The 14,371-nt window shown below is 36.0% G+C and overlaps 1 protein-coding gene across 1 annotated transcript in view; it reads right to left on the bottom strand.

The window, feature by feature from the left end:
- LOC138707538 (vitellogenin-1) overlaps positions 1 to 14,371 on the bottom strand; it is a 66,458-nt gene that overhangs the window by 41,293 nt on the left and 10,794 nt on the right. Inside the window, exons 5-10 of the mRNA XM_069837080.1 lie at positions 13,328 to 13,495; positions 5,239 to 5,469; positions 4,256 to 5,088; positions 3,964 to 4,132; positions 2,442 to 3,046; positions 874 to 1,090 (exon numbers count right to left, since the gene is read on the bottom strand). Coding sequence (XP_069693181.1) covers positions 874 to 1,090; positions 2,442 to 3,046; positions 3,964 to 4,132; positions 4,256 to 5,088; positions 5,239 to 5,469; positions 13,328 to 13,495 — 2,223 coding nt within the window. The remainder of the gene's footprint in view (positions 1 to 873; positions 1,091 to 2,441; positions 3,047 to 3,963; positions 4,133 to 4,255; positions 5,089 to 5,238; positions 5,470 to 13,327; positions 13,496 to 14,371) is intronic.

Raw genomic sequence — 14,371 nt, forward strand, 5'->3', positions numbered from 1 at the left:
ATTATGCGTAGTGTGAGAGTGATGGCACGGGCGGTGCTGCAATGTAGTTGCGGAGCCCAGTCCGTACACTGTGCGTGTAATGCAGTGCAGCATCATCCGTGTAATCGGCGCTTTTACAATTTTGAGCATACCTGATCTAACACATAACACGTCAGCAGTCAGATTTCGATGCTACAGGGATTCCTCTCTACTGGGTGTTCAGTTCAAAATGTGTCTTGGCTCGCTGTATGCCGTCATGTGGCTAGCTGATGAGCCTAGAGAATTCAATCTTCCTACACTTCCGCAGCTCAGGTGTATAATCTACGAGGCAGAGAAGTTGGCTAGCAAGTACGGCGTTCATTCTGAAGAGTACGTGCCGATACGTACGGTAACGCCGGTAGTGGCAGGAATGTGAACTGTTTGGAAATAACGTACTGTCGGGATATGGGGAGAGGGTTAAGACGATTACTTATGTATTTGTTGACATTAACTTCGACGGTCAACATGGACACGGAGCATTTGATTTGTGTTGTGGAATGTTACCGTACGCAACCGATGATAACAAATACCCTGTGTACGGCTTGCCGGCGCAAAACACAGTTCGAAAGAGGTTATGGTAGCACACAGACCGTACAGACCGCCATCTGTTGCTACGACGTTCAAGTTATACCGTACACGTTCTCAAGTTCAGATTGAGGAACGCCTTAAATAATAGGCAACTTCTCTAACATATAAGCTGAAACTCGCTTCAAATCGGTGACCCAACAACAGTGACGTCATGACACACTTTGAAATGAACACCCAGTATAAGCTAACATAAAATTAATTAAGTCTTAACCAAAACATACATAGAATAATTTAGTTCTGAAAACTTGTTTTATATTCAATACTTACATTAATATCTGAGTGTGCCTGTCCTCCAGCATAGCGGTTGAACTTCCTTAATATGGTATTGGGAATAATGCTGTCGCTGCTTCCAACATGGGCCATGTTATCTTTGTAGCCAAGATCCATATTCTGTATCATATTACTTGACAGGATGTCGTTAGAGTATGCGATGTCCATTGACATTGGATTCAGAATGTTCACAGCGCTCCTAGCAGCCCTCGCCCTGAAATTTGTAATGTTTGACATGAGTTTCATAGGTGTGAACATTCAGAGCCATGACTTAAGTTAAGGTACGGCCACACGTCGCTACTTTTGCAGCGCTGCAGTACAAAAAACTGCGCAACTCTCGTACTGCGACGTGTGAATAACGGTGCAACCCGAAAAGTAGCGGCTGCCGAACCTGCTGCCCACTACTTTTTCATGCTGCGCGCAGCTTAAACGTAGCGACGTGTGAACAGGGTTCTCAGGGTTGCAGCCGCAGCATTTTTGATATCGGTTTTGTTGAAACTTTTGCTGCGGTTGCGACCAGTGTTACCACCCAAATGTGCCAATGATACTTTTGTTGTTTGGATATGTTTTAATGTTAGATGTGATGAAAATAAATTATTTGTAACAGTTACTAAATGCACAACACAGTCTGAGTATATTTTCTGACGATATAATTCATTTTTTTTTTTAATTTTCCGTAGCGTACTTTCAAACAGAAGGGTTGCCAACATTGATTACGTGAATATGCTGTTGGTTCTCATTTAAGTATATAGCCGTTTTTAAAAGGTTTATAGTAAAAATAATGCCAATTTCCGTATACTAGTTAGGACAGAAAAGCAAATAATAGATAAGTAAGCTTTCGCATGAGTTCTTTAACGAACATAACCACAAAATGTATATTGAGAAGTCAACACGGAGATGGAAACCTGCAACAAGACTGCGGCTGGAAAAGTACGCCACAGTCTACTATATGAATGGGTTATTTATGAAAGGGCTAAGACATTATTTTGCGAAAATGAGTTTGTAATGTAATAACTGCTCTTTGGGTGTAGATACATCGATTTAGATATGAAGAGGACTAAATTTCACACTCTAAATGCTTTGTAGAATTTATGACAGAATTTTTATTTCAGCCTTAATTTCAAAATTTCGGCTCATAAGCAGTTTTTCTTTATTTGCTAACAATTTAGTATTCAAGACTTAGGCCCTTTCATAAATAACCTATTCATATACAGTCACGAAGCTTGAGTTTTGAGGGTGCTAGAAACAATAGACTGTGACGGTACTATTTTGCATTAGCTGTAATGAGGCGATATTAGCGATCCTAGTGGTGAGCAACTATCTAATGTTTACATATTTTTTACGTATTGAGCTTCGCGGCTGTATATACTAGACTGTGGTAGCGCCTTGTGTGTGAACAGACTTGCAACCTCCAGTTGCAACTTTTGCAGCACTCGGGTTGCGCAGCACGAAAAGTAGCGTGCAGCGCGCTACTTTTAGCTTACGTGTGCAGCTGCAGTACAAAAGTTGCGCAGCAAAAGTAGCGACGTGTGACCGAAACTTTATGTACACTTTCTGTTACTTACAAATTTAGGTTTCCAGGCTCCTTGAGGTTGGCAGCACTGCGGATAGCAGACTGAACTGCAGAAACCACTTGCTTCACTGGATCGATGTTGCTAAATTCAGCCATTCTTTGAAGCATGGCGGCGGGAGGTTGTGTCCTCATCAGCAGAATTACCGATGCGCATCTCAGTTCGTGATTTTCTCCAATATTTATGTACACGTTGTACAGAACTTGCCTAGCAAGCTCCGGGTTTATTTCAGCCAAGATGTCCAAGGATGTTACCATCAAAAGCCTCTCGAACTCCGTTGCATTCTTCTTTCTCTCCAGATATGGTTCTAGGTAATTGAGAATGCGTTTGTTGCCGGTATTACCAAGTGCACGAATTATTACTTGAATTTTCGGTCTGTTTCCATCTGCCATTGCAGCGTGGAGTTGTTTTCCCAAATAATCAATAAAATCGTTGGTGGCATTATAGTTCCTTGGGACCATCCGGCCGAAGGCGTGGACAGGATAGTTATTATGTGAAAATTCCGCATCATGTACTTGTCGATGGAGAGTGGCGAGTGCAAGTAGTCCGGTGCTGTTTACAATGGGCTGATTTCTTACTCTCTTATCCATAACCAGTTTCTAGAAAGGAAAATATTGTGTATTTTAATAAAGGGAAACACGTATCGCCATTTAAAATTTTGAGGTCCACATTACATGGATGTAAAATAATGTTGACATCAAATACATCATATCACATACAGTATCATATCATAGTACACAATCATTACTATTAATAGTACCAGAAAACAGCGGCCGGTCTGCCGGCCGGCCGCGACCTGCGTGGTTTTCGGCGCTCGTAACCGTTTCTCCCTCGCATATGGCTTTCAGAGCGCTTTGAAGTCGTGTTATGAAACTCTCAATTCTTCAAGTGTACAACGTTATTGTATAATGTTTAGTGATTATTGTGTATTTAGGTAATGCCTAGCAACAAATTCTCATTGGGTGAACGTGTATATATGTACAATACGTACATAAAAGGCAGAAGGTCGTGTGCGGAAACAAGACGAAAATTTTTAATAAAGTTTCCAAACAGATCTGTGCCTTCTGTCAAAACAATAAATTGGACAACTCACTAAGAGATTTCAAGAAACAGGCTCAGTGAAAAATCGAAAATCAAGCTGAAAATGTAGTGTTCTTACAGAAGAAATATTAGACGAGATTGGTGAAAGATTAGAACATGCCTCTCAAAATTTCTAAAGCGTTTAGGACAGGAAACTAATATCTCAATCGTCTGCAAGAAATGCGACAAAACTATTAAAACTGGAGGCCATTTTCAGCAACGACTGTGAGCGTGGTAAGTCCAAATTATTGAACATTTATTGTTATTGCTGTTATATATTGGAAAAGCGTCGGAGAAATGGTTACGCGCTCGGCGGAAACCACGCAGGACGCGGCCGGCCGCTGTTTTCTGAGACCATTGATAATAGTGCCTCTGTATATAACATATCGTATCATTTCTCATATATCATATCGTATCTATATTTGTTTCTACTTACGTTAAAAGCCTCGAAGTACTCAGGTGTTGGCATGATAACTGCTCGGGGCAGGGTTGCAAGAAGTTCCGCACCTTCCTCAAATGATAACTTTTTACTAATAATCCAATTGGATAATTCTTCAAGGGCAGGGTGAGTTCCAGATTCAGAAACCATATCACGGTATGCTATCCTGCATAGAAGCATATCAATAAAACATTATACTCATTTTCCTTCAGATACAAATTTTAATCAGTTTCCTGAGATTCAAAATTCATTGAAATGTTTAAGAATATTATTCTTAAAAATGTCTTACCATCCTAGGTCATGTTTACTTTCAGAGTGGATCAGAGATGTCGCCTTCTGTAATTGTTTTGCAGTCATAGTACGAACGATATCTCTCATCATCATGAGTTTGGCGTGTGTGTTTCTTTCTGGGATATAAGAGGGTTTCTTCATGTCGGATTTAATTTCTTCAGCAAGACTTTTAACAATTTCAGCAGGGTCATCGCTACTCAAAAGAAACGCAGCATTTCCACGATTCCCAACAAAGAAGGGGAGGAGAGGAATATTTGGTGGTTGACCTCTGAGTGGCCTTGGTTGGTAATCTTCTTCACTGCTGCTGCTACTGCTGCTGCTGTCATCATTCCTGATAGAGCGCCGAGTTCTTGAACGCCTCTGACGTTCTCTTGAAGCAAAACTTATTTCATCATTTGTAACATCGTCATCAGAATGTCTATTAGCCTTTATTCTCTGCTGCTTTATTTGGGCTTTTTTGTTTTCTTCACTTATTCTGCTGTGACTATCTCTACTCCATGAATTTTCATCGCTGCTGCTGCTGCTACTGCTGCTACTGCTGTCACTTTCCAAGGTGAAGTCACTATCTTGTCTATCGCGTTGAAGAGGCTCAATATCATGGGCGTTGTTATAAGAATATAAAAGGTCCCCAGTGTCTTGCAAATTCCCTGGTAAAGGGATGGGGCGCGCTTCTTCAATATCTTTTATGGTGACATTGACGCGACTGACGATAAGTCCTTTCTGGCTGTTGTACATTTCAGGGCTCATGACAACTTGATTTGTCGTTACGGACGATTGAACGGTGAATTTATTCAATGTGCCTGAGATGACCACACGACTCACTGATGAACGCTGCAAAATTAAATCATTTGGGGATATAGTACAGTTATCTAATTTTAGAAATTATACTCAATAGAATGTTGAAAATAATTATTTATTCTGAGTGACTAGATCTTAAAAAAAAAAAAAAAAAAAAAAAAAACTTGGCGATACAGTACTCACCGCCAAGAAGTCGCCCATTTGGTTCTGTCCCGGTTCGAGGTCTGGAATTCCTGCGAGACCGTAATGTACAGCAGGACGTCTCTTGCAGTTTGAGAAGTTTTGAGTTTTTTCTATATCAATAACGTTGTCATTCACGTTGCTTAAAGGAGCCAGTTCTGGATGTTGTAGGAGTGATAATGCTGGAAGTGGGGACACGTCGTATTCCACCTCACATTCACCAGTAATTGTAGTCTGAAATTGAAGTATTTCTGCTATTAAGTCTCAGATTTTTTGTACCTTTACGTAGAATACTACTCGGTGTTCAGTTCAAAGTGTGTCATGGCTCGCTGTATGCCGTCATGTGGCTAGCCGATGAGCCTAGAGAATTCAATCTTCCTACACTTCCGCAGAGTTGTATAACCTATGAGGCATAGAAGTTGCCTAGCAAGTACGGCGTTCATTCTGAAGAGTACGTACCGACACGTACGGTAACGCCGGTAGTGGCAGGAATGTTAACTGTTTGGAAATACGTACTGTCGGGATATGGGGAGAGGGTTAAGACGATTACTTATTTGTTGACATTAACTTCGACGGTCAACATGGACACGGAGCATTTGATTTGTGTTGTGGAATGTTACTGTACGCAACCGATGATAACAAATACCCTGCGTACGACTTGCCGGCGCAAAACACAGTTCGAAAGAGGTTATGGTAGCACACAGACCGTACAGACCGCCATCTGTTGCTACGACGTTCAAGTTATACCGTACACGTTCTCAAGTTCAGATTGAAGAACGCCTTAAATAATAGGCAACTTCTCTAACATATAAGCTGAAACTCGCTTCAAATCGGTGACCCAACAACAGTGACGTCATGACACATTTTGAAATGAACACCCAGTAGTTAAGTGTAGACAGAGTGGAAGAGAATTAGTCTTTTAGATTTTCAGAGCGAATAGCTCATGTTGTATGTAGAAAAACTATAATATATTTTTGCAAAGTTAACAGTTTTTTTTTTTCAGAAAAATATTTTCTCTCAAATGTTTAACAACCTCTTATTCGGTAACTACTGCGAGTAGGATCGTGATTTTTGTCCATATCGACAGGACAACTAATAAAGAATAAGTAATTCCTCTAGCATATTTCGATAGTGTGGACGGTTTTTGTGTAAATTTAATTTTAAAAACCTCTAAATTCAAGCCACTGAGCAGTGCTAGTTGGTTGCAATACAGCGCCAGAGAACAGCTCATCCAGAGACACCACCGAGTTCGTTCACCTCTTACATCTGTATCACGAGAAGAATGTGTTAGCGGTTATGTTGCCGGACTGCTGAAACTTCAAACTTAATTTTCTAATTAACGTGCATTTAATCACAAAACCTAATATAGGTTTTCTATTCATTTCTGAGTAACCTATCGTTCCTTCCAATCTGCAATATTATTTCACTTCCACCCTGTATAAATATTTATTTACTGTATGTCATAGCAAACTCTCGAATATTCATGTGCGGTTTATCTGTATTGCGTTTTATCTGTGCACTATTGAAGTTTAATCTACTTCATTTTTGTCACAAAATTTTTAATATATTATGTCAATCGATACTGGAATTCGCGTGTGCGAGTTTCAAAGCGAACTTGGTATATAAATAATCTGTCAGTCACAAGCCATCTCTCCCCGCTTTTTCCCATAAGCAAATCTCATTTTAACATGTTTATAAGGCTTTTAGAGGGATTAGTATCCTCAACACATGTTATAAGATATTTAGTAGGATTTTAAATGAAAAATTAAAAAGAAAACATGCTGAAACTTTCCTTCTGGAGTGTCAAAAAGGCTTTAAAAAAGGAAGATCATGTGTAGATCCATTATTTAGTATGAAACTATTGTTAGAAAAAAGAAGAGAATTTAATTTAGAAACCCATATAGCTTTTATTGATTTTGTGAAAGCTTTTGATAAAGTCCGAAGAGACCTTTTATTCGACATATTACAAGAAAAAAATATTCCAAATTTGCTATTGCAAAATATAATAGAAATCTACACAGACAGCAAAATAAGTGTCAAAATAAATAACTGTATATCCGAAAGAAAATTAGTTAATAATGGAGTTCGACAAGGTTGTCCACTATCACCAACTTTATTTAATATTTATATAAATGAAATTATTTTAAAATGGAACCAAATCTACACATCAGGAATCAAAATAACCAGTGCTCTAACATTAAATACCTTACTCTATGCCGATGATCAAGTCATAATTTCCAATTCAGAGGATAATTTACAAAGAGGATTGTATACATTAAATAAAATATTAAAAGATTTTGGGATGGAAATTTCAGCACAAAAATATAAAGTAATGGCATTTTTAGGACAAGACCCAGTGAGAAGTAAGATAATACACACTAACCATTGCCTCGAACAAGTGCAAAATTTCAATTATCTGGGTTGTGAAATATCTTATCAAAATGAAAAAGATGTGAACAAGAAAATTACCAAATTTACACAAATTCTAGGAATAATAAACAATGCATTAAAAGCTAAATTAGTACAAAAATCTACAAGAATAAAAATATATAATACATTAGCATTACCCACCCTTTTATACGGAAGCGAGATTTGGTCATTAAAGAAAAAAGACATGAACAGAATCAAAGCAACGGAAATGAAATTTTTGAGGACAGCAGGATATACTCTTTTAGACCGAAAAAGGAATGAAGAAATTTTAGAACAATTAGAAGTAGAGTCAGTAGAAGAAAAAATCAGCAGATACAAATTCAATTGGCTAGATCATGTAAGAAGAATGGAAAATTCAAGAATCCCAAAAATTATGATGCAGTATAAACCTAGAGGACATCGTCGACCAGGAAGACCTTTAAGAAGACTGCTAGATGGGGCCGAAACAGGTCTACAGAGGCCTAATTCGTGAAGGATGATGATGATGATAAGGCTTTTATTGATATTGATATTGATATTGATATATATTTCTCAAAAATCTTCGGTCCTGCTGGCCCTTCACATTTCTGTATTCGGGCCAGCATTCCCTTACTTGCACTATTTACAATTATAAACAAGACGTGTATTGACCCTTGAAGCCTGTTCTTGCCATGTCTTTGATGTCCCTTCATTTTCACTTGACTATCCTTTTACTTTATCCACTATTATTCTACTTCCCTTCTCTTATTCTCAGTTCCCTTAAAAATAATTCTTCCCTCCATAACTAATTTAATACTTTAAATAGCAATGCACATAACTTATTTAATATAAAAGACCTAACCCTTGTTGACTATTTCACTACAAACTTCAACTAATATTATATTCACTGTCTAAACACTTCTCACACCACACATTAGCGCTCGTATCCTAGCAACATTGCTTTCACTTTATTTATAACACAATTTAACACTGAAACAAAAGAACAACAGTTCACCTCCATTTAACCATTACCTAGATAAACTACTATTATTTCAACCCACTGATGCACCATTTCCTCAGATTATACACAGGTTTTTCTCCACTGTTGCCCCCTCTTTTCTCACTCCTGGCACGCTTTACACACTCATTACTTCCTCTTCTTTTCCCCGCACCTATTTTGCTTCCTCGTTCACCAGTCTCTTCTTTAATCGGCACCTACACCTCACCTCGTATTCAAAATCTTCATCTATACTAATGTTCGAGTCTTTCAATGCTTTCTTACAATATAAGGCTTTTATGCATTTTGCATAGTTGACGATCAGACGAACGATTATTGATAGGTTGAGAACTTGTAACAATCTGCGTTATCCTTATCGTTCTCTCCGGGTAACATGTACAATAATGAGAATAAGTACCAATTTCATCTAGTGCAACAATATCAGAGTAATAAAATTAAACCCAACTTTCCACATAACCTAGAACACATTTAAAAGTAGACTGTTGAAAGCGATAACTGGATTGTTAAATGCGCTATATCTAAAATTTTCAAATACAGTACTGTATACCTAATATACAGAGTAAATGATGAGTTACCGTCACTTACGAAGCATATTCCCGAAGACATTATGAGGAAAAAAGAACGTCATAAACAGACTTCGAGACTTTGGACCCGATACAATAAGTTTACTGTGCATGCACTATAGGTTGTTGACTCGCTTCAGGTAGATAGAGATGTGTTGAGGTAACAACGTTGCTATTTAGAGTAGAGTACGGCAGTATAGGGGAACACACACATATGTACATTCTGAAAGTAAATATACATTACACAATGATAATGTCAAAAGAATGTGAAAAGCATTTATCCTCCTGTCTTTTATAAGCATTTGTGTTTAATTATACACACTGTTATTTGTGGAAATAAGCATGTAGCAATATTAATTTTTCCATTTATCCTATTGGTCGTCTTTAGGAAGTGCAGTTACAGTACCGAAATGCAATGTACTACAAGATACATTCTCATTGTCTCAAACGTAAATCTTTTTCGGTTATCTGCCAAAGTTTGTACTGTAGAAAGCTGCGCTCTACGTCGCATGACGTGATAGGAGCAAAACGAAAAAACCTAACATCATTTCAGTCTCTAAGAGATAGTCCTTTATTCTCGGGTGACTCTATGTCCACTAATTTGCTGTTTATGTTACACAATGTTCCAAAATTGATTTCCACTTCTGTTTTACACGTTCTGTAACCGGTGTACTTGATGTCTCATTAATTCTCTGCATCATTTTCTAAATTAATTTGAGGGTTTCCGGCATCTCTTGCTCTGATTTTTCTAACCGTGTAATAGTTTCAGACACAGTTTGTATGAAAGCCAAATTATTCGTCAGAACCTTCAAATCCAGAGCGTTTTCCTTTGCGTATTTGTTGGCATTCATTCTACAGTACCCCTACCCACTGTACGCTTTACCACTATACTCAGTACGCCGTTATGAGGATTTCCCACTGAACTGCTCTATTGGGTCCGAAGTCTCGAAGCCTGGTCATAAACATTTGATCTATTCTCAATATTTTCAGAGTTACATTAATTTGCAGTTCTTAAAAAGTACCTTTTTTATTACAACTATACAGAGTGATTCACGAGGATTTACCGCCACTTATGGAACTAATTTTCCAAGACATTCTGAGCATAAAAGTAATATAAACATGCGTCTTAATCTCAGTATTTTCAGAGTTACATTAATTTGAAATTGTTTATAAAATACCATTAGTCTTTAGTTTTAAGGGTAAAAGAATATTACAGATGAGGAATGAACTATTCAGGAGTATCATTTCTGTAATTATCTAGTATTCTGAAGATAAAAATATGTTCTGAATTCCATAGTTGCTTGGTACAGATTTTTTTTCGATTTGTAAGTACAAAATTACATTTTTCTTACGCATTTATCACGACAATTGTTACAAATTACACCACCCCTGTAAATTCTTTAAGACTGTACAGTAGGATGCACAATTAAACTGTAAAGAATTAACTTCCTAAAGTAGTATGATTTTTTAACAATTTTTGCGATAAGTGCGTAAGAATGATGTAATTCTTAGTTAAAAATGGAAAAATGAAATGTGTACAAAGCAGTTTTATTAACAACTCATTTTTGGCTTCAGAACACTAACCAATTGAAGAAATTTCTCTATTTGTGTTTGTTTATTCTCTATTTGTAATATTCTTTTACCCTTAAACCAAATAAAAAGATATTTTACTAACAATTTCCAATTAGTGTAACTCTGATAATATTGAGGTTAGGACAAATGTGTATATGACAATTTTTGCTCAGAATGTCTTCGAAAATTAGATCCGTAAGTGACGGTAAATACTCGTGAATCACCCTGTAGAATGAACTGTTCAGAAGTATAATTTCTTTAATTGGCTAGTGCTCTGAAGCTAAAAAGTATATTGTTAATTCCATAGTTGCTGGGTACAGACTTTTTTTTAAATTTTTAATCACAAAATTACATTTTTATTACGCACTTATCAACACAATTGTTACTATTCACGTCATTCTTGTAAACTCTTTAAGATTGTATTGTATTGTATTGTATTGTATTGTATTGTATTGTATTGTATTGTATTGTATTGTATTTATTAACATTCCATGGTATTCATACATTGCTTACAGCCAGAATATGGAAAAAGTAAAAAAATTAATACTATTATAAAATCTTAATTTATAGTCAAAATCTAGATGAAATATATACAGACGAGATTTACAATATAGTCTACTAGTACAACACGAAGTTTTAGTATCAATTTCCTGAAGTGTTATTGAATGTCAAGAATTCACCTACAGAATAGAAGGCGTGAGAAATTAGGTTCTTCTCTAATTTGGCCCTAAATAATTTTATGTTTTGAGTTTCATTTTTTATATCGATAGGGAGGCTATTAAAATTTTTACTGCCATATAACGCACTCCTTTTTGATAGCATGATAGACTTGCCGATGGAGTATGAAAGTCATTTTTTGACGTGTATCTATGCTATGAACTGTTGAATTAGTTACAAAGTTTTCACAATTACATACGAGGAAGATTATTAATGAAAAGATATACTGACAAGCCATGGGCATTATTTGTAGTTTTTTTTAATAGTCCTACACGATTCCCTAGATTTGGCACCTACTATTATTCTAATTACTTTTATTTTTGTAATAGAAATATATTGTTACTATCTGTGGAATTTCCCCAGAATATTATTCCAAAACTCATTACCGAGTGGAAGTATGCAAATTATATTTTTTTAAGGTATTGATATTTACTATCTTTTGCAAAACAAGCTGAATTTAGTTTGGGGGTAATTTATTTAATACGATTTCTCCAATTTAACACATTATCGATTTTTAAGCCAAGAAATTTGGTTGTTGTTTCTAATAGGGATCTATTGTAATTATTACGCTAGAAATTTGCGAGGTAGTACATCAAGATACAAAAATTGAACTCTAAAGAATCAAGTTGCTAGTAGTGTGATCTGTAACAATTGTAATTTTTACTTTAAAATTGGAAAAAATATTCTATACAAAGATACTAAGGAATTAACAACACATTTTTAACTTCACAATATTAGCCAATTAAAGAAGTATACTTGTGAATAGCTAATTCTCTATTTTGTAACATTCTTTTACCCTTAAAACTAAAGAAAAAAAGGTATTTGTTTTAACAATCAAATTAGTGTAACTCTGAAAATATTAAAATATTGAAAATAGGACGCTTGTATGTATGACATTTTTGCTCAGAATGTCTTCGAAAATAAGCTCCGTAAGTGTAGGTAACTCCTCGTGAATCACCCTGTGTAAAAAGATCCATCCTATAGTGAAAACAAAAATCGTGTTATCAGTTTTTTAAGTTATTCGTGCGCATTTGTCTGGTGTTTAGCCCTGGTAATATAGAGTTTCCTGTTTTATAAAAATGCTGCATGTCAAATATATGAGAATTAATGTCTTTTTTTTTAGTATTTATTTATTTAACCTGCTAGAGATAAGGCCGTCAGGCCTTCTCTGCCCTTCTACCAGGAGATTCCAACTATACCCATAATATGAAGAATAAAATTACAATTAGTATTACATTTACAATTACAATTACAATGAAAATCAAAGTACGAAAAGATTACCTGACTGATTAAAGCTAGATAATTTATCACAGAAAAACAAAGAATATTTTATATTTACTGAATTACAAATTAAACCTAGAATAACAAAATTCTATAGTGATGAAATTACTGGATATTGAAATATTTTGTGATAGATTAAGGAAACTATTTACAAGAAATCAATTACTGACCAAGTGCCTAGTAAGTTTGCGTTTGAATTCAATTTTATTTCGACAGTCCCTGATGCGAGCAGGTAGCGAATTCCAGAGTCTTGGCAGGGCTATTGTGAAAGAGGATGAGTATGATGAGGTGCGATGGGATGGTATTATTAGTATTGTTTCATGACGAGAGCGTGTGTTCAGATTATGGTGGGAAGAAAGGTAAGTGAAGCGAGACGACAGGTACGAAGGAATAGAAGAGTTCAAGATTTCTAAGAGAACGAGAAGTGAATGTAAATTTCTTTTCCTTGTCTTTCATAGTACCTGACATGTTCACGTTTTACATTTTGTAAGAAAATATTTCTAATAAACCTAATGTTTTAGTATAGGAAAATATTATTTCTTTCATTACTTACTTCCCTGATGCTGTACACGGCACTGTCGGCAGAAGCGTTCGGAAGAATGTCATAACGATGTCTGACGAGATTATCCGCTTGTGTATTCACCTGGAGAGTGCTGAGGATACCTTTAAGGATGTTAACCGCCCAGTTTGGTGTATTATCTTTCACCTTGACATTAACTATCTGTTTAAAGTAATACATAATCTCATTAGAAATCAACTTAAGGTAGACTATACAGTACATTAACTCAATTTTGAATCTTGCGTACACTACTTTTAACACTTGAATATAAGTAATTGATTAATTAGCGGACTTACTCGTGTTAATTATATAAGTTTGTGCGGCTTACAGCTGTTTCGGTGCTTCATCACACCATCCTCAGAGCCTACTAGATCTCGGCGTCATCTCGAACTTCTCTGCCTGTTATGTGGGTACGTTTGATTGTTGACACACTATTTGACTCCACTTTTCAACACCTTTCAACAATCAAACGCACCCACATAACAGGCAGAGAAGTTCGAGATGACGCCGAGATCTAGTAGGCTTTGATGATGATGTGATGAAGCACAGAAACAGCTGTAAGCCGCACAAACTTACATAATTAACACGAATAAGTCCGCTAGTTAATCAATTACATACATTAATTCTTACGATAAAAATCCACATTTTTTTCCTTAATGTCTTTCAAACTTTGGTGACGTGATTCTTAGGAGTAAACTAAGCAATTTTAAAAATGAATGACAAAATTCCTTTCTTTTTATTTGAATAACTCAGAAACCATTCATCTAATCATAATGAAGCTTGTACGCAAGAAAAATTGCAGAAGAGGACTAAAGTGCACAAAATATGAAATTTCTATCTCCAGAATTGTTGAAAATAGAAATTTCACATATCACTTCACTTATTGATGCTTATGTTTTTTTTTTTTCAGACGAAATTCGACCCTCACAAGTATTAACATTGTAACTCACTTTCTTCCATTTTTCAGGAGAAGCAAATAAAGTATTAAATGATCGTTTAAATCAGTGTATATAGATAGTAACAATAATATTTTACATA

The sequence above is a fragment of the Periplaneta americana genome, chromosome 10, assembly GCF_040183065.1.
Source record: "Periplaneta americana isolate PAMFEO1 chromosome 10, P.americana_PAMFEO1_priV1, whole genome shotgun sequence".
In the NCBI taxonomy this organism is placed as follows: Eukaryota; Metazoa; Arthropoda; class Insecta; order Blattodea; family Blattidae; genus Periplaneta; species Periplaneta americana.